The following is a 21,835-nucleotide window of genomic DNA, read 5'->3' on the forward strand; positions in this document are numbered from 1 at the left end:
ATAATAGCCAAAGTTTCTTCCTGTGTTTGTGCGCTGTTCAATAGTCACAGCACCAGACGAACCAGCCGGAGCAGGTGAGTGGCAACCAGCGCGCAGGAGAAGAGAAGAGAAGAGAAGAGAAGAGAAGAGAAGAGAAGAGAAGAGAAGAGAAGAGAGAGATGTAAGAGAGAAGTCACTGTATCACGACGGAATATAAACACTGATTATTTCTTTTTGGAGGACGATATAAAAAAGTAGCAAGTTGGTCCAGGGACGCAGAGAGGAGATGACTACCAACACCGTCCTCCTGCTCTCCATCCTCTCTCTCACAAGTGAGTTCTTTTTATATCCTTTAAATAAAAATCCCGAAGTAAAGGTTTTTAGTTCAGTGAGTAATATGTAATATGTCTTAAAAAGGCTGTTGTTTGGATTGAAGTGTTTTCTACAGATGTTCAGCTGCAGCTGGAGCCTTGTTTGTGAGCTCAAACCAGCCAGAATATGAGGCTGTCCATGGTACTCATATACACAACTTCTTTGTAATCATGCAGACAATCTTATCAAAAGATGAAAGATATAAATGAACACACACACATACACACACACACACACACACACACACACACACTAAAGAAGTTGCAGAACATGAGGAAAGGACTGAGCTAACTTCTGGTTTTTGCCATGATATCATGCATTCGTCATTTAATTATAACAGGTTGCTGTAACTTATGCTACAGGTTTAAAATAAACCTGTGGGGGTACAGTATGGTCCACTGTATGTATGTAGGCTATGTATGTGTGTATGTCAAAATGTTATATTCTTCTAGAAGCAGAATGCAAGAAAATCTGAACCAATCCCAACACAGTCCTGGAGGACTATAGTGATAACCTCATGTTCTCTATACCATTCTGCTTTCTTTCTTTCTTTCTTTCTTTCTTACATTTAACTACTCATTTGACTGTTTTTACCTCCCTATGATGGTGAAATGTTATTCAAAACCTTCTCTTCATGCCAGGACTATAATTGTGGTAGAAACCCCTAAAAATCCCTTTCTTTCATTACCTCCGCCTTGTACATTTCTGTTTGTTGGTTGGTTTGTCAGCAGGATTACACAAAAACTACAGAACGGACTTCCACAAAACATGGCTGGGGGGTGGCTCTCAGCCCAGAATAGACCCCTTCACTTTTAGTGCAGATCCGGATGAAGAGACGGATACATAAAACTTGATCAAAAAAATCAGCCGTTTTTAGGTGGCTGGTATCTATGAGTGAATACAAAATGGGACATGGGCCTTGCTGGAGGTATTTGCTCTACTGAGTGCCATTCTAGTTAATCATTTGACCGTTTCATCTCCCTATGACGGTAAAATGCTGTTGAAACCCTTCTCCACATGCCAGGAGCATCTTTGTGGTCAAAAACCACCAAATCCCTTTCTTTTATTTTGTATTTACTTTGATTTACTTGAGTTCTAGGCAGAAACAGCCAAAAGGGAATATAAAGGGGGCAAAAGCATGTGAAAAATCAGTCTTAAATAAACCATTATATGTTGTTGTAGTGTTTTTGTAGTATGTAAACAAAACCTCAGGCTGTCCAAATCCCTAAATCTCTAGAGAGAAGATGGAGGACATGACCTCAGTGCCCTTACTGATAGCTACAGCCTTGAGTGTAACTTAGCTCTGCTTAATACACATTGCATTTTTTTATCATATTGTTTCTGTAAATAGCAACAACGCACACTTTCCAATGTGCGCGTGTGTTCAGACAACCATTATGGAAATCATCTTACATCTAACTCAACTTGTCTTACCTATACATGTATTCTGTGCCATCTGATTAACAATGCTGGTATGGAGTTAAACAAGAAACTTTAAAACTAAAGAAAGAGCCAGAAACTTGGAGGGCCCTTGAGTGTCCCGCAGAGGGAGGATGTGGTCTGTCTTTGTTGTGTCTTTGAGTTTTTGAATTACAAGCAGCCACAACACTCCTTGCAATAACTTTTTTCCCCCCTCAGAGACAGGGTTTTTAAAACTGTGTGTAGCGTTCATATTCTTAAAATACTTGTAAGTAAAAGCAGATGGGCTCTTTGAATAATTTACAGAGGCTTATTTTATACCTACCGCTAAGAAAGCACAGTCTCCCGTCTTTGAGGCAAAACACACGGATGTCTCCACTACTGTCCTAAAAGAAGAGCATACTTTTATCAACCTGACCTTGATTCAAGTTTTCTTCTACAGAGGGTTCACTTTTGCATCTTTAAACCCATAAAATTGCATCGGCTTGTAGTCAAGGCTAGCTTTAGCTCGCAGGCTGGACTCATCTGTCAGTAAGCTTTAAAAAAAACCAAACAGAAACAAGAATAAAAGGAACACATCAATGTTCATATTTGCTCTGCAAAACAACTGGACTCTGACGAAGATCAGGTATGGCAGGCAATATAGTCGAGCACTATTCTTTAACATCCATCAAGGCAAAGATACCCTGAAATCCAGGTTTAAATTATTTAAATGATGTAATACACCAAGAAGGCACATAGCACTTCTCTGTGTCTTCCACCATGTTGTTTTGAGTGTTTGTATTTCCCTGAAGACCAGAGGAAGAAGCCCAGGCCTTGTACTATGTAATCATGTTTGGCACCGTTCTTCAGATGCTGCATCAGTGATTTAACTGAAGCTGTCGTGAAACATAGAAATGAAAAAAAACAAAACGCCAGTTCCAATATAATAAACAATACTTTTAATGAGTTGAATATCCCGCGTTGTACTCAGACATCAATAATATAAACTGCAGTGTAAATATGTTTTATATACACGGTGCCAATAAAATATTAACTGGAAGTTAAACTCTATTTGGTGGACAAGAGACTACTTTATGTCACACATACCCCAGACTTAATGGTAAGGGAGCTGTCTCTCTTCCTTTTACTTAAAGGGTAACTCCACCAATTTTACACATTAAAGTGTGTTTACAGGTCTTGGGAGTACTTCTGCATTTGTGAAAAACAAAGTTGCTTATAGCCTTAAGTGTTTCCAGAGGAAGCTGCAATCTGATAAATTGATAAATTGCCTTGATAAATTGCCTCCAGTGATGTCGCTAAATGGCTAAGTTGCATTGTGGGTAATGTAGGCACCAGGTTTTGAAAAGAAAGAAGAATGCGTCAAATCTAAATGGCGATATCTCTGGTTCTGCTGTATCAATTTTGATCATTTGTTTTCAAACTGTCCATAATGAGTCCAACAGTGAGGCCTACATTACCCACTACACACACCAAGGGATTTACAGTATACTACTTTTTTCACATATGCAGTAGTATACACTGTAAACACACTTTAATGTGTAAAAGTGGTGATAAATATTACCCCTTTAAGGATGTACAGTCACTTAAAGTGGGGAGCTCCAATTTACACATTAAGTGATGTCACTTGAAACAGCGTCAAGTCTAAGAATGAAAAATATGTGGGTTTGCAGAGTTGAGCCGCACCTTATCTCTGCTTGAGACCAGGTTGAGGCCGCCCAAATCCCTGACTGATGAGGAGGCCAAGTTAGATTGGATAATGTAGATGCCAGGTTTTGATATAGAAGAAGAATTATGGAATAAAGGAGATGATATTTCTGGTCTCATGTGTTTAACTGTTTTGTTTATATGCCCCTTAAAACAAATGCACTATTTTCTTTCTCCTTAGCTACTTGTTCTCAATAATTACAGAGTAATTTGCAGGCTGTAATCAAATCATCACCAACACACCTTTAACTTTGAGGTTAACCCTCAATTTAACAAACATTTTTACTCGTTTTTCTTTTACACAAGCAGACTATTCAGGTTCAGGTACTTTATGGCAAATGATTTATCCTCTGAAGTTAAAATAAACTGACTCCATTAAGCTCTAGTGGATTCTCTTTCCTGTCTTGCTTTCAAGAAAACACTGGCGTTCACTGTCACATGAAGGCTTGAAACAGCAGGGTGCCTCTGAAAAAAAGAACATCCATGCTCGCTCAGTCTTCCCTGCATGCAATCTTACAAAAACCAGACAATTCATGTGGCACAGAGGGGGTGAAGCCTTCCAGATATTAAACACTTTCCGCGCTGTTGTCACTTTGTTTGACAATGTAGACATAATGGCTGTGGAAGCCAGGAGAGAGGGTCAAAAGCATTCTGCTTCTGACTTATTCATACGATCACTTTTACATAACCAATGATTTAGGGCTGAGGAAACACAAAGCTTCAGGGATCCTCTCGCAGGGATGGATGCATGACTGGATTTTTGTTTGTTCTCTTGCTCTAAAACCCTGCAGTAAAGCATGACACTGCAAGATGCACAACCGCACACACTCATTTGAATGAGAACATGTGATTCAGCCTCGCTACCCTTTGGTAGATTTACTTCACTTACAGCCAACTTGTTTATTGTTCATCATTCATGACGACACTGGACTGAAAACACACAGCGATGGAGAGATTATCATGCTTGGAACTACACACACATAGATAATGTGGTGACATTTTTGTATTCAGTGTTACAGTGAAAGGGAGACAAAATGCCCCTGCTAACAGAGCTTATGGTTTGTTAATAGACCGTTCTTTTCAAGCAGAGCAATAAATGCTCATGCTGCTTTGTGAAGATTGTAAACAAAGCATGCATCCAAGGGCTTATAGCACTTTCAAAATATTCACTAATGAGTTTTCACTCCCTGTGTCTCTGCATTGTTTTAGGCAGCAGGGCGGAGAATGCAGAGGAGCGGCTGGTGAACTACCTGTTGGGTCCAGAGCGCTACAACAAGCTGATCAGACCGGCTGTCAATAAGAGCCAACAGGTCACCATCTCCATACAGGTGTCTCTGTCTCAGCTCATCAGTGTGGTAAGTATTTAGATTTTTATATTATTATTTTATTTAGAAAAAAAAAAAATGTAGCAAAAGTGCCCTCTTGGATACCCTGCGGTAGAGAAAATGCCCCCTAATCACAACTTTCTGCACGCCGGTGCCTCATCACATTTAATTTTTTTTGGCCCCTGCCCCTCAAACATCCTGAGTCCGCCACTGCCCCTTTATACATATTATCGTAATTCATTTTTCATAGCAGGGTCACAAAGCATAAATTGTAACCCTGTTTGTTTTGTTTTGTCACCAGGAACTGACAACTTGGATACATATCTCTTATGGCTTCTAGCGATTCTTGTCCACTCTGCTTTTTAAATGTCTTTTCAAATACTGACTCTTGAGTTTACATCGTGGCCGCCCAGTTCGCACTTTGCTGAGAGCGAAAGTTGCATCAGAAATTTGGACATACTCATAACAATCTTGGAGCATGTAGTAACACAGTTACACTGAGATATTTGACCTAGTCCCCAACACAGGTGTTTTGCCTCATGTAGCCAGATTAGTGCTCTTTACACAACCATGTGGGTGTGTGCCAGCCGTGTTTGATCGACAGCTCCATCAGGGCAGGACACTGTGACCCCAATCATTGTTATTAGTTCAGTTACATCATATAATTCCACCCAACAGGCCTTTTTCACAGCAGGCATTTTGGCTTGTTAAAACCCACAGATCTTCCCAACAACATTAAGAATGGCTCTGTTCTATTTGAGGGTACCAGTCAGCCATGGCAGTGTGACACTGAGCCAGCATGCACAACACCAGGACCTTGAAACTAAAGCAGCTAAATGAAATTCAGACCTCATTAATTTCATCAGTTGCACCTGTCCTTGTTCTGCTGTGACATGTCAAAATGTTTTATGTGAATCAAGCCTGTTTAAAGCAGACTACAGGTCTAATCAGCCAGCTGTGTTGGTGTGCAGGTCCTTTGATCAGTGCAGTCTTCTGTTCCGTAGGCCTCTGCTCTGTCACAAGGTCCAAAGTCTTCTTTCAAGAAATCTGTATGGCTGCATCCAAATGTCCAGACTTCACTGCACTTGCAGGCTCGCAGACAATGCAGTCCACAAGGTACCTCAAGCAGACTTTCTGCAGACTTCCAGAGAGTCTGCTTGGGCTGCAGGCTTCACTGGACTTCACTTATTTAATTACCCACAATCCATTGGAATACGGATGTGAAGTTGTAGAATTTATTATGAATGTATTAAATAATTACTTTATTATAATGTTACTTGAACCGTGTAGGATAGAAATAATGCTCAACCGCATCATGATACAGAAGTATTTAGAAGTATAGACTGTATTTGTGATTTGTTAATGTATTTCGATAACTCAAAATGTCTGCCCTGAAAAGGGTCTATAACTGTGTGGTAACTTTGTAACTGCTTCAGTACAATAACTTCACCTGGTCTTTCTTAAATTATACTTAAATAATACAGCTAAATTAATATTTTAACAGCACTGAATAAAAATCACATTATCGTATATGCTATGATAAAAACTTTATGATAATGAATCACGCTGCCGGAGTCCAGAGACATGAAGGTTAGGAGAACTGGCAACTTTAAATTGCCAGAAGGTGTGAAAGAGTCTGAATCTCTTTGTCTGTCTCTTTGAGTTAGGCCCATGATCGCCAGGTGAGCAATCCAGGATGTGCATCACCTCATGTCCAATGCATGCTGGGATAGGCTGCCCTCCCTCAACCCTGAACAGGATATGCAAAGTAGCAAATGAAACCTTTTGGAAATTTGGTTTATTCAAAGTAATCCATCCCTGGATAATCTGTGTTTTTGGTATACTGAATGAAGTCCTTGCTGCAGCCGAGGTTTTCAAAGGATGTGCTGTGGCAAACAGATGTTCCCACAAACAAGACGTAATCAAGACGTAAACAAGATGTAAACAAGATGCAAACGTATCAGAGGAATTTGGAAACATCCATCACATTTGAGCCACTAAGTCTCCGTCTCATAATATGGGCTTCTAAACATGATTTCCCATAAAATGTTTATGCCTTATATAGATATATGTAGTCACATTACCTATTACCTATAAGGGCTCTCCTACAAGTCCAAAGCCACACAAACAAGTCTCATTCTCTGTATTGCGCATGAAGAGTTAGAAAGAGGAGACAGAGTGATTTAAAGCAACATGATATGACTATTTTACCTTAAAATATCAGCTTCAGAATCATGTTGATGGTACAGTGTCTTGTAATAGGGTGAATGGTGTCTCTGTCTCAGCCACTCTGCCCCTCTATCACTTGCTTCTGCACTATGTAACTTCAATGAGCGGGTAGGATCACAGCGTTACATACATGTTTACTTCAAGATACAAGTTTTCAACACATAACATTATTATGACGTAATGGGTTTTGTTTGTAGTTAGCACCTACATTACGTCTGACGAATAGTTACAGACCTGGGGTTTGTTTTAACGACAGGGGTGTCTCAAAAACTGTCGTTGGCCGCTAAATTGCAGAAAATTCAATTTCTTCATAATGTTGCTTTAACAAACAGTCAGCCAACAGTTTGAATATATTCACTGACGTATCTATCTGCTAACTTGACATTAGCCCCGGCCAGCCGCCCTCACATCCCACTCTGACACCTTGTGTGGCATTCAGTCTGACATATTTGACGTCTGTAATCAGAACACTACAACATGTAATGTGTTACATTCCTTAACTTGTGACTATGCATATTCACTCATGTGGACTGTCTGCACCCTGAAACTTCTGCACAATAACAAGCAGTTCAGTTCTGGTCTGGACTTTTGTGTCACATTTGTGACATTTGTGAAGGTGTTATAAATGTTTATGCTTTTGCATCCACTCCCTGAGGGTGTGCTTTGGTATTTGAGTTTGACCTTTTATGTGTTTTGCTAAAATCAGTGCCCAGTGGAGCATTAGCGTTATGATAATTCAACCATGTGCATTGTAAAGTGACATTTTATCAAAATGATGCTCGTAGTTTGATAAGCTGACTGTTGTTTTCTTGCAGAATGAGCGAGAACAGATAATGACGACCAACTTGTGGCTGTTTCAGGTAAGATACAATGTTTCTAGCAACCCTGTGCACACATACAGTAATTTCCTATATAATGAATGCACAGTATGTGGGTGTGTTCGTCTCTCACTCTCTCTGCAGGAGTGGAATGACTACAGGCTCAGATGGGACCCAGAAAAGTATGAAGGCATCAAGAAACTTCGAATACCATCCAAACACATCTGGCTTCCTGATATAGTGCTCTACAACAAGTGAGTACGTGCATGTCATCCTGCTGAAGAGGGAGGCAGCTTGTCAGTGTTTGATTTAGTCGATCTGGTTTTATGATACAGCCCATAAATCTGCGTAATGAAAAGAAACACTACTACATTTACAGCCTTTGTGGTGGAGTTACAGTATCAGGAGGTTTTATTCATCTTTACCATCAAGGCATCAGAAGCAGAAAATCTTCTGCTAAAATAAGCATGTTTTTCTTCAGGGATTTCGTAATTAAAATGTTCTGCATTCTCTCTCTTCCAAGCCCGTTTTTGCTGAGGTGAAAGGGATTAGTAACAGCTCAAACAATGCCTGGTTTCAATATCACTGCAGCCAATCAGGAGCAAGAGTTTGTCTGATTACCTGAATTCTAATGAAGGCAATAAGGTTGACAGTTCTGCCTGGCTGGCTTCAAATATGTCTTATTTAAATGTCGATTGTAATTGTAAGATCTAATCCTGCATCTCACCCACAACCTCCCACAGTGCTGATGGCGTGTACGAGGTTTCCTTCTATTGCAATGCGGTGGTCTCCAACACAGGAGACATCTTCTGGCTTCCCCCGGCCATCTACAAGTCGGCCTGCGCCATCGAGGTGCAGAACTTCCCCTTCGACCAGCAGAACTGCACCCTCAAGTTCCGCTCCTGGACCTACGACCACACAGAAGTGGATCTAATCCTCACGAGCGACTTCGCCAGCCGCGACGACTTCACGCCGAGCGGGGAGTGGGACATCGTCTCGCTCCCGGCCCGCAAAAACGAGGACCCCAATGACATCACCTACCTGGATATCACCTATGATTTCGTGATCCAGAGGAAGCCGCTGTTTTACACCATTAATCTGATCATCCCGTGTGTGCTGATCACGTCGCTGGCTATCCTGGTGTTCTACCTGCCGTCAGACTGCGGGGAGAAGATGACGCTGTGTATCTCAGTGCTGCTGGCGCTCACTGTGTTCCTGCTGCTGATATCAAAGATAGTGCCACCCACCTCTCTCGCAGTGCCACTCATAGGTCAGTTACCGTGTGTCTTTGCGCAACTGTGTGTAGACTTGATAAAAATTAGGGATATGGGAGCCAACTATTAGTAGGAATGAAACAAACAAAGCATTTCTAGAGGAAATAATTAAAGGTACAGGCACTAAAACAGACGCACTAGAGGAGCTGCAGGAATGGACAGTATGAGAAAAATAGTTTTTTGAACATTAAAGCATGTAAACGTAATCTGGTACACACCCAAAATGAAAATCTGAACCTCAGAAAAAGCATAATATGGGACCTTTAAACTCACCCATCATCTCCTTTTTTCTAGGTCGGCGTCATGAAGCGCTGACTGTTATTGACAGCAACCTAACAGCGAGAACAAAACAAAGTAGAAGCCTTTGGAATTGCTCAGTCACTGAAAAGAGTATTTCTATTAAAATTTGAGCCTTAGAACAAGAAGTTGATGAGTGCAACCTGGGTCTGTTGTTGAAGGAATTAGTGATATGTACATCCTAAAGAAATGAGCCATATGGAGCATTTATTTGAGACTTATTTATCCATGTTGGACATGCCACCAGCTATTATTTCAGACACTGATATTTGAATACTGCCTAACTAATGCCTGACTGAGAGCAGGGTGATTAAAAGCATGCAGCAACAGTATTTATTTGTTGGAGGTATCTCATCTTTTCCCTCTCTGTCTGTCACTCTCTCCAAGGTAAATACTTGATGTTCACCATGGTGCTGGTCACTTTCTCTACTGTGTGCACTGTCTGCGTCCTCAATGTGCACCACCGCTCCCCATCCACCCACCACATGCCCGACTGGGTCAAACGCCTCTTTTTAGCCCGACTGCCCACCTTCCTCCTCATGAGGCGTCCAGGCTCTTCCAATGTCCGCGATAAACTCCGCCGGAAGTACGCCAACCAGAGTGACGTCGGGAAAAGCTACTCCCAGTCCAGCACAGACAAGAGGCAGTACTCCAACATCAGACTCGGTGGGATTCGAACAGACTCCGAATCTTTCTATGTGAACGAGGACTTGGCACATAAGTTTTGCTGGAAGGTGGGCGACTTGCCAGATGGGGGTGGTGGGTTCCCAGAATACCGGAAGCGTTTGACCGTTCAGTGGGACGCAGACCTGGAGGAGGCAGTGGACGGAGTGAAATACATCGCTGAACACATGAAGACAGAGGATGATGATGAAGGGGTGAGGAGACAAAGCCGTGGTTTAAAAAATAGATAAGTGATGATGAGCTGGGAGGATCAAAGGATGAAAGAATGGAGAGATAGAATATATTATAGTGGAGACAGATGAAAGAGGTAAAGACATGTAAAAACAGATTATGGAGATGTGTAATGACAAAGATACAACATGGGAGAATGAGAAGATTTGCACAAGGAATGAAGAGGTTTTTAGAGCCAGTTGAGAAATGAAACAGGCCACGTCTTAAATTGTTCAGTGTTTGCTTAAGTATGGCTGTGACATTATTACACCCTGTCAATCTTCTATTTTATACATAAAATAACAGACATCCTTAGTAAACCTCTGATACAAATACAAACTGACTTATCTCAGCACTAACCCTAACCCCATGTTTGTGGCTCTGGGCCTCCAAACTTCCACAGAAGTCCCACACTTAATAAATATTACAAACAAGTTTTGCAGCTGTAATTGCTCATGGCAATTTTTTTTCATCAGGCTGCCTCTCTTGCTCTCAGCACTGCCGGCTGCAGTGCAGTTAAAATTATACACTGATATGCATTTGGTATCCTAAAATCTTCTTTGCCACAGCAGCAGTTAATACAACACTGCTTCTGATCACAAAGACTCTAATAGCTTATTAAGCTCCATGATTTAAAATAAAAATAAAAGTAGTAGTATTAGTATAAAGTTAGCACTTTATTGTCTCCAGCTTACTTGAATTAAAAAAGAAGAAACCATGCACAACTAAGTCTGAAGCTACATGTCCCAGGTATCATGTCAGCATTGATCCATGCAGAAGGAATTGAAAGAAAGTATCAGTATTGTTCTTGCATTGAAGTGTAGTGAGTTAGTCCTAGATTCCTAGACCTAGATGTGTGATGAGGGAAAAAGCTTACGTGCTTGCTTGTATTTTAAAGTGGTATATTTTTACTCTTAAATCATCATGAGGTCTAAATGATGGGGTTAGGAAACATAAGGCTCTCTGAAGTAACGCCGGCAGAGCGTCATCTTTTTTTTTTCTTACCCCACAAACTAACGTAGATAGTTCACGTTAGTTAATGATGTGCTCCATGGCCTTGGAAGTCAACGTCAGGTTACTATTGTGGGTATTAAGTTAGTTAGCCAGACATGCTAACAACGTCACTTTGGAGCAGACGAACAGTTTAACGCATACTTTACACTTATCGCTGTACTCACCCCTCTAGCAACAGTTTTTCACATGAAGGGCTCCACTTTCAAGTTAGGCACAAAAAAACTTTCAAAATAAAGCTTGCTGACTAACATTTCAAATATTATGACATGTTATAACCGTTGGACTGTTGTTAATGCTGTCAAATGGTTGGCATTTGGTTAGGTTTAGGCAACAAAACTACTTGGTTAGGTTTAGGAAAAAACGTCCTCACGTCACTTTTGTTACATAATTTATGTTTAGTTTACTTACTTACACAACAATACTTATAAACATATCAACTTATCAGTGTTGACACTTTTTATACTACTACACTAGAGGGGTGCTTCCAGAAGTCATGCTACAGGGGTAACTTCAGCGTCAAGCTTCTAAGTGTAGGGCTACTGACCAGGCTTCTGTACTTGATGCAAAAGCCAAAGCTTGACAGACCTATTCACAGTAGATAAGCTATCCCTGGGTGATTACTGTTCAGGGTTTTAGCAAACAATCAGTTATAAAACAGCTGGATTGTGAGGTCATTGTGAGACCAACTCACCAAGCTCATGCTCAAGTTCAATCACGGTGTTTCCCTGAAGGTCTGCTCCTACACATGTACTTTATGCTCATGATTTGATGTGTCTTAACAAGCCGTAAAAGTCTCATCTTGTTGGTTTGGTTTCAGATCATAGAGGACTGGAAGTACGTAGCCATGGTGATAGACCGTCTGTTCCTGTGGATCTTCATCCTGGTGTGCGTGGTGGGAACTCTGGGGCTCTTCATGCAGCCGCTGTTCCAAAGCTATAACACACCCACCGCTGATGACACAGAGTGAGTCACATACACACACTGACACTTTAAGATATGTAACAACACACCTTTTAGCAGGATGAAGACGAAGTTCAAGTAATCTGCCAACAAAAAAAAAAAAAAACCCACTGCAAAACGTCTCAAAAACATGTAGACCTATTTTTATGCACCATAGAATAAGCAGTCACTAAGAAGAGTGACTAAGGCTGCATGCAGCTATAGCTGTTTCAAAATAAAAGTACAGAATGGGTTAGAAAATGGCTTTTAACCTATACTGTTGTTGTCTGGTTGTTGATAAAGACTAGTGGGCTCTTAGATAGCATGGTATAATCACAAACTGGTTTGTCATTTTGATAAAAGGCTGTTTGTTAAAGCCTAAATGTGCTGAAAAAAGAGGTGATTATTCCTTCACGTTATAGTTTATTTTCTCGTTCAAACTAATTGCTAACGATCGCAGCAACCAGAAATGATTTGCAGAATCAGAAGTTGATAATGTCTACACTACAGCAAACCTTATAGCAGTTCTCTCTGCTCATGCTAACAACTTAAAAAATATCTACATTTCAAACAAGCATTCGTGAACCAGGTGATTTTTGCAATGACAGTATTTCTGTAATTATATTTCTATACACTATTTTTGTGTTTTTCTTTTCATAGGTATGGAGATTTCTAGGATTTCTGTGATAGAGATGAATAATCGTCTCTCATAGAAAGTATGACGGGGAAGCTGCACCAGGTCTGGCTCTGATCTGTCTTTATTGATTGGATCTGATTCATTACCAGCCGAATCGATGCATCCAGCTACATTGGTTCTGTTTGCCACAGTGGACCTTAATCAAAGACAGAATCATAATTTTCTGTCTTTCTTTTTTATTTTTATGCATGGCTTCAATTTTTGATGGACTCCATCCAAGCTCGGCCATCACCACAGGCATGGAATTCTCAGTATACTTTTTATAACCTGTAGCAAGATGACATTTTCATGGAGCCCAGATAGTGCCTGTTCACAGGTTTTGACATGACAAACAGGAAAGCTGCAGACTATTTTCCCCAGCGTTTAATTTTCTCAACAACCACAAATCACAAGGCTGATGAAAAACACTGGATATTTGTTGTTCAGTTTGGACTGGCTGTGCTGCTAATGGAACAGTTGGAGCTCTGTGCAATTGAGGCACAAAGGTTCATTACACAGTGCAGCTCCTATAAACCCACGAGGTCTGCTCTCCTCCGCAGCATTGCTGATGTGAAAAATAAGACATTATAAAACATTATACCAATTGTTGATGGCACGGCACAATGGATCATAATTTCTTTTTTCCCTACACTTCTCGAACAAAGCTCTGGGGACACTTTGTCCTATCTACCTTTTCTCTTCATAAAAATATTAATGCATCGTCCCTCTCACTCCGTCTTGTTCTTGTTCTGCTTCAGAGCTTTGTGCCTCATCTCCTCCGTCCACCTCCTGAGCAGTGTTGTAATCGTTATGCATTGTTAATGCAGTGTCTTATTTTGAAGAATGTGTGCTCTCCTCTTGCTTCCTCTTTCTGTCGCTGCGTCCGAAATTGCATACTGTGCACTAGGCCTACATACCCAATCTGTGTACTATCGTTCAACTTACTTTTTTGTGAACAAACAGCAGTATCTTTTTGGATGCACTGCTCATCACGTCATGTCGGTTGCAGATGCGTAACCGTGGTAACCTGTGCCAACGAAGAACAAATTTTAAATATAAATGACACCGAGCAAAGTGAAACCTTACACGTATTGAAGTGTTATTGACGTTACGCCAGAGCTGCCTTGATTGCTGTCCGCCATTGTCTGTTATGTTGTTGTTGTAGTCATCAGTACATTGCAATGCATTCATCCCGATGTAGTGTACAGTGATTACCTGCAAATAGTATGCACAGCATATACCACTGGCTTCATGCTAAGGTCTTTGACACACTAAAAAAAAATCTCACATCCTTTTTCAGCGTGCTAAATTGCATGTTGGTCTGGAATTTCGGACGCAGCCTATGTTTCTCTCACTTGTTTAGTTATTCTCTGATTATCTCTCCTTTGTTTGCCTTGTCACGTCACAATTGTAGCGGCACCAGGTGGCATCAAGTATTAACAATAAATATGACACCAACTGTATTCTATTACATGTTTAATAAAAAGCTGTGAATGAATGTGAATGTCACATGCTCCCTATTTTTATCCTCACATTTTGTCTGGAATTTCTGTAACCTGTTAACTTTAACTCGGGTAGTTAGCCAAACAATACAACCACAGCAAAGCACATAGGCAAACGCCTCAATTTAGGTGTATATTCATGCAATACATTATTAGAAAGCTAAGATTCTTGTGATTCTATTCATGTTTCAAGATCAGCAAACAAACAAACAAGCTAACTAACTAGCATGCACAAAGTTTTGCAAACTCACCAACAAAGTGTCTGGGCGTTTCATAAGTGCATCAAACTCTAAAAATGTCTTCTCTTATTGCCAAATGTCCACTAAATCCATTTCAGTAACATAGTTAGTCTAAAACACAGTATCCCATTATTAAATAGTGCCAAATTGGCAAAGAAACTACCATCACAGATGCTTTTTCATGCTTTTATCTGTAAAAAGACAACAGATGCTATGATATCTCTATATTGGAGATCCTGAGATGACAGCCATCTGATTGTCAGCTGATTTGAGTAGATAGGAGCCTCTAAGCCCGGCCTAGAGCCTACAACAGCCAATGAGTGATCTTGAAGACCAGTGACCCACTCTCTCTTCTCTCTCCTCTCTCCTGAGCCACTTACACATCAGCCTCCAGATGATTGATGCATCATGAGGCCCATGAGATTTCAATCCAGGAATATATAGTTTATATCAGAACTATATGAGAAAAATAAGTCAGTAATTCAGTGTATTCAAACTCCTATAGATTAATGCCAGAACACTTACAGAGCTTCTGACAGCTTGAGAAAGAAATCAGCTTACTGTATAAGCTTTCAAAAGAGCCTAAAACCATGCCTTTACTCCAAATGGTTAGACAACAGCTTTGAATTTCACTTGACTTGACTGTGATGGCGTTTAGGATCATTTTACATGAATTTCCAGGATTAAGATGAGGTTAAAGGACCATACCACTGGTTTTGCATAGTCAGCCAGTGTTATAAATGATCAACAAGGGGCACACGACATAACCTACAAAATAAAACAGGAAACAACTAAACCAGAAACCCAAACCATGACAGCCCAGTAAATCCTGAGTAATTTCACGAAAATCACCAACATTACAAGCAACTTTATGATAAAAAATGTTCAACAATTTATAGAGGCCTCAGATTATTTGTGTCACCACAGAAAAAATAGAAAAGAATATATAAAATGTATGGATTTGGTGTCGAATGCCTCTACACTGACAAGTCTTGGCAAATTTTGTATGTTGGCACAATACCTCATAAGTTTTTCCAGAGGCTCACAAATGGTGATATATAACTGTGAACATCATCATCATCATCATCATCATCATCATCATCATCATCATTTTACAGCTTCATGTTATACTTTAGGGGACAGTCTAAGTGTTGTATAGGATATAATTTAGCTGGACTCTCTCTGAACTGAACACTGACAGCAGGAGTTCTGAACTTGATGGTAAATATAGTTGAAGCACTCTCTCAGTAAGACAGAGGAGGGGGAGAAACTATTAGAGCAGGAGAAATCATTTTTTATTACTTTTATGGAAGGGATAAGTGACATTATGAAAAGACTCAGCAGAGTCCTGACAGCACACGATAAAAGGAGGTGTTCAAGACTCGGGAGGAGGCTGACGGGGGTTAGACAGTGGTGTAAGTATTTTTATACTTTTTCAAAGTTGGTATAATGACACTCGTGTCATTTATGACATGCGTTTTATCTGGATGACCTCAAATACATCTTGAACTTTTCTCAAACTTGTTTTCTTGATCAAACAGCACGACAGCACTTGTGTGTGTGTGTGAGAGAGAGGTTTTGTGAATGTATGTTTAAGTGTTGCTCTGCCTGAGAAATCCATATTCAGATCCATTTATGCTGTTTAAAATGTGAGTTTTCAGTGTTATTGGTGAGATAAGATGAACAGTGACAATTTTAGAGACTTGCTTTTTGTTTCTGCGAGATTAACCACACACACACACACACACACACACGCGCGCGCGCGCACACACACACACAATTAGAACCCTTTTAAAGCCCTCTCTCTGGTCAGTGGATCTATCTGAAGTGGAAAAAGGATGAAACCACACAGAGGTTCACATCCTGTTAATGGACCTTCTGGTGGTTGTGTGTATGTGTGTGTATGAGAAAGCCTTCCTCAGCCTGACTCAAGAGGAAATGTGCTCGCTAGCACTAATGCGCTTTTGTTCCACTGGAGGCATGTGTGTTTGTGTTTGTGTTTGCCAGTGCATGTGCCCAAATCTGTGCTCCATCTGCCAAGGAAAAGGTAATATCAGGTGAAAATACCATCACCTTCAAACTGTCAGCAGCCTCTGAAGACAGAGCACACTGTTACTTTTTATGTACCACTGCATGAATGAACACGCACACATATAATAGACTATGATAAGATTTAACTGGCCCAAATCCTTTATCTCAGCAAAAGTGAGGCTCTGATTCCTGAAGTCAGCACATCAGCAAAAATACTACTACTACTGAGCCTCTGCTGTGTGGACAGCTATCGACGAAACACATATTTACTGTGCCCCCTCTGGTTTGTGTGTGTGTGTGTGTGTTTAATATTTACCTGGTGTCCCACCCTGTCAATATGAGGTTGACTAAAGCATAAAGGTGACAGATGTGATGTTGGTGTGTCTGGGAGAAAGGCAGAAGAGGACAGGGAAGGCCAGCTGTCAGAGAGTAGTGTTAGATTGTGTAATGTAATTTTGTTCAGTGCAGTTTAGATAATACATCACAAACACATTACCAAAGGCCAGTAAATGAGGTGCTCATGAATTTAAATAGAGCATTTTACCTATGAATATGACAAAAAGTCAACAAAATACATATACAAGGTAAATTTATGTCATTTTTTTAAAACACAAGAAGAAAAACGAAACTGCTAATCTGTACTCTCTGGGGTTTGCTTGTGAGGAAGTCCAATATCCAGTTGCAGAGCGTTTATACTCAAGTCCAACAAACAGCATCCTGATGTAGCTGCTCTTATTCTCCAGGTGTATGAAGACTGAGTGAAGGGCAGTGGATATGGCATCCTTTGTGGATCTGTTGGTCTTTCAGCATACTGGTGAGGGTCCAGGCCGGCAAGGATTCTATCTTCGATGTGCTGGAGAGCCAGTTTCTCAAAACACTTCATCAGGATTGGGTTGAGAACCACAGGGCAGTCGTGGTGAAGACGAGACACAGCCGACCATTTAGGTACAGGAACGATGATGGCTGTCTTGAGGCAGGAGGGAACAGTGTAACGTTCAGTGTAGCAGTGTACATTACACTGATTACTGTATATGAATACATCTTTAGTATAATGGTAAAATTTAAATTAACAGATAGTGACTGACATGGTTGGCCATATCACAACTACATTTGCTGAGTTGATTCTATGTTACAACAACTTAATCATGCTATGGAAAGCAGAAGAAGCATATGCATGGAAATAAAAGACGACGAAAATAAAGACCCGTACAGCCTCTTTTCTGTCAGGGGGAAGCATCAGCTACCAGAGCATCATGAGGATACATTCATGTCCAGTCAGGACTCTGAGAAAAGTGTGCAGAGGTGCAATACAATCAGTCCAACAGTGCACAAAAAAGATCTATGCCTTAATTATGGAAATGCAATTGACTAACTCTTGGAAGTGAAGCTAGTGGTTGTTTTTAACTATTTTTGACGTTATTTATAAACAAAAAGTGGGAGATCAGCTGGGAGAAGTAAAAGTGGCAAATTTGCTCCTTACACTTAACACAATCACAGTAAGTCCTCAATGAATTAATGCCACCTTTGTGAATCTACACTTTTGTACAGTTTGTCAGAAAGGTGTTTACTCAACTCTGTGAACAAAAAAAAAAAAAAAAATTAAAAACATATTCCACATCCGTCATATATTATGTCTTTTATTTAACTTTTATACACACACATACTGACATACACAGAAAGGTTGCTGTCTGGAGCAGTGGCCAAGATGTTTGACCTTAGATCTCATGCCCATGTACCAGTGACCACAAGGTCACTGGTTTGAATCCTGACTTTTGGAGGCGATTTCTGCATTTCTAGCTATGGGCATTTTAGGATTTACACAGCATTTTCAGCAGGAAATGCATTTTCTGGTATGCTGTGGACATTTCTTGGCTGTGGTTTGGATTGCATTGCATAGTAAGGTGTTTACTAAGCACCTTAGCCACCGTCGATTGAATTACAGCACCACCAACTACAGGCTCAAAAGAGAGAGAGAGTCCCAGATGGATCTCACTTCAGTGGCCCAAATTAAATTCTACCTCACTTTCGACTCTCTTTGCACACAATCATGCTTAAATGTGGATTTTCATTCATGTGATAACACAGTTAGAGATGTTTCTAATGTTTTGTTCAACTCAATTATCTAAATTAGAGGAGATTAAATATCAACTAATGCGTTCAGTATGAGCAGCTGCACCACAAACTACATTTTCAATAATTGTCATGAGGTTGAATCAACACCTGTTGTTGTTGAGTCAGTCATTTATTTTTATCTGGTGTGAACAAAAAAAACATTTTTGGAACATGTTTCAGCCTTCATGCATCAGTCTCATCATTACCTTTCAAACAAAGGAGACATGTTCACACATTAGACAGAAGGATATTAGAATCTGTTGGGATGAAATAAGCTGTATTCCTCTGTAATCTTCTCAGATCTTTTGGCAGCCATATTAGTAATTTTTATAAATGGACACCTTGTTAGACCTGGTCCTCGTTTATTTCTCACAAATATGCTGATCTCAGCTGTGTGACAGCTCCTCTTAAATGAGCAGTTGTTGCATGTTGTTTTAGGAGTTACCTGGATAACTGAGTAATCCTGCTTGGTGCAATACCCCCACCTGTCCATCAGTCGATGGACATTTTATTCTGTTGGTTTATGTATGACCTGTGATGAGAGGAAACCAAATATTCATTATAGGAGCCTTCTTGAATATGACTCCATTGTTTATAAAATGTATACAAACTCAAAGGCTGTGTATTTGTGTCCAACATGTATTCCTGACTTGTTTCTCTGTGTCACAGGGCAGGACCACTCTGTGTTTGTGGTGTTCCTGGAGCAGCTGAGAGTGACGTGACCAGCCAAACATCCCATGAGGACCCAGCAGACCACTGACCCACTCTCAGCACCGTACTGTCTGTGCTCCCAAGCACCAAATCGCCGTCTGGAGACCCAGTGAATACAGTCACGACCCTGCCCGGCCCCTGCCGCTCCACCCCGACCCCCCGACACCACCCTCTTCATCAGCCAGCCAAGACGATGAGGAGCGCCCCGGCCCGACCAGCACAGAGGACGATGTTATTACCATCTGCTTCTTCTTCTTCTGTGCTGGTGGGTTTGGGACGCTCCTCACACGTACACACAGGAAGCTGTCACCACCTCTTTGCACCGAGATGGTCAAGAAAATATTAAATAAACAGTATATATATATTTAGTCTGTTTCTAAATATTTCTTAATATTATCCACCGTATTCTAATTTTTAATGTATAATTCATCAATGTGATGATGTTTGACATCTTAAGATAAATAAAAAATGTGCAAATTATGATTTAGTGTGTTTTTGACTTTTTGACTTTTTGACAAAGACATTACTGTGACGAGAGTGACTTTGAACTGTGGAATTTTATTTGTGTACATACGTTTCTGCCTATTGTTTGACTGGTTTGGAGTTTTTTGGTTCAAGGTTTCAGTTGTGAAAAAACAGAAACAATTAACCAAAAGATATAAGAACATAGAAAACATTGTATGTGACCTCCACAGGTATCACTTTCAAATGTTTACTATAGCCTTCTTTGAAGGTTTTAATGCATGATTAATATCCCAAGATACAGCCTACATGAATATAATTAAAATATCTCAGCTTTTAAAATAATGAATTAAAAATTGATTATATCAGTAACTAATCAATTATGAACAATGAAACTAATAATTAAACTTTTCTCCTGCATGCTTGAGGCACATATAATGTTAGACATAATGCATGTTGGGTCATCTTGATCAGAAAAAATAAACTGTGATGATTGATGGGACACAGCTGTGACATGTTTGATCTGGAGGTCTGCTATTGGCTCATTCAGTGCTTGAGGAGGGGCACTGTGGGTCGACTTGATTGTAGATTTACATTTCAACACTGCGGTCAGCACTTAAATATCACACTTAAACTTTACTTTTAGCTTAATTTTACAAAGTGCTGCTCTTAACTGAGTGAAATTTCCCATCTTGGCAAACGAAGAGTTGCAAGTGCAGTATACTGAGCAGCAGTAAGCGGGTATGCTGCCCCCTGTAGTTTTGGAGCTACCTTTGAATTCTAACCATTTATTCCAAATTACACCTTTAAAATAGTTTTAGCTGAAAGTAAAGTGATAAACAAATGAATTGGTTATTAAAAGTAATGAATAGATGGATAGATAAGATAAATACATGGATAAATGTTGAAACATCAAGACAAGCAGCATAATCATGACTATTCAATTGTACAAAAATATTTAATAATATCCCCTTTTATATAGTTAATAGTTTAAAACCAATGTCTGAAAAAGGTTTGGGACCCACTGTCATGAATACTTAATACCTAATACTTAATAATGAAACATGCATAAGTTGTTAGTGGTTATCAAGGAAATAAGCTGGTAAAAACAATATTAACCATCCTGATGAGCAGTGTGTGGGTTCATCTCTTTATACATGTATGAACATTTAGAAAAGATATAATGGTGCACATCAGCCCAAGTAATTATTAATGATTCATTTTAATTATTATGAATCATGCATTATTGTGTTAAAGTATTAATGTGAATGAGTTAACTTTTACTGTGTTAAAGTGTTGCCTTAAGTAGCTTTAACAATGAACTAACTTGACTGAGTGCTTTCATGTCTCTTCAGTTGTGGCTCTGATTTCTGAATGGTGTCACTGTTTTTCACAGAGCAGCAGTTTTCCAGGACAGCACTTTTTTAACTGATCTCTATCCAACTCTCCTTTTCATGCCACACCTCGCCCTCACCCATCCGATCTCTGCAGGCGGAGCTGGCCTCAGCCTACCCGCTCCAGCATTACTTTAAGTGAACCCAGCTTTTATTGTCCAACACACACACGAGTACACACTGAGCACTTTGTCCATTTGTTAAGGACTATATGTAGTGACTGAAGTGCATGTGTCTTTTTTTAACTGCTGCAGCTCCCAGTGAATATGGCGCATGCTGTCATGGACGTTTTAGTTGTCTTAAAAGAATAGTCAAAGGGATCTGCTTTTATTTTGCCTTTCTTCCAAGAGTGGGATGAGAAGAATGTCACCACTCTCATATTGTTGTGTGTAAATACGAAGCTGCAGCTAGGACGTAGTTAGCTTAACTTTGCGCAAAAGT

General features: G+C 40.1%; 1 protein-coding gene across 1 annotated transcript; it reads left to right on the forward strand.

The window, feature by feature from the left end:
• Positions 1-265: 265 nt before the first annotated feature.
• chrnb5a (cholinergic receptor, nicotinic, beta 5a) lies at positions 266-13,003 on the forward strand. The gene is made up of 8 exons (XM_073463321.1): positions 266-311; positions 4,687-4,832; positions 7,847-7,891; positions 7,994-8,103; positions 8,593-9,119; positions 9,808-10,298; positions 12,146-12,291; positions 12,928-13,003. The coding sequence occupies exons 1-8, from the start codon at positions 266-268 to the stop codon at positions 12,941-12,943; spliced, it is 1,527 nt and encodes a 508-aa protein (XP_073319422.1). The 3' UTR covers positions 12,944-13,003.
• The last annotated feature ends 8,832 nt before the right edge of the window (positions 13,004-21,835 follow it).

Source organism: Pagrus major, chromosome 1, assembly GCF_040436345.1.
Source record: "Pagrus major chromosome 1, Pma_NU_1.0".
Lineage (NCBI taxonomy): Eukaryota > Metazoa > Chordata > Actinopteri > Spariformes > Sparidae > Pagrus > Pagrus major.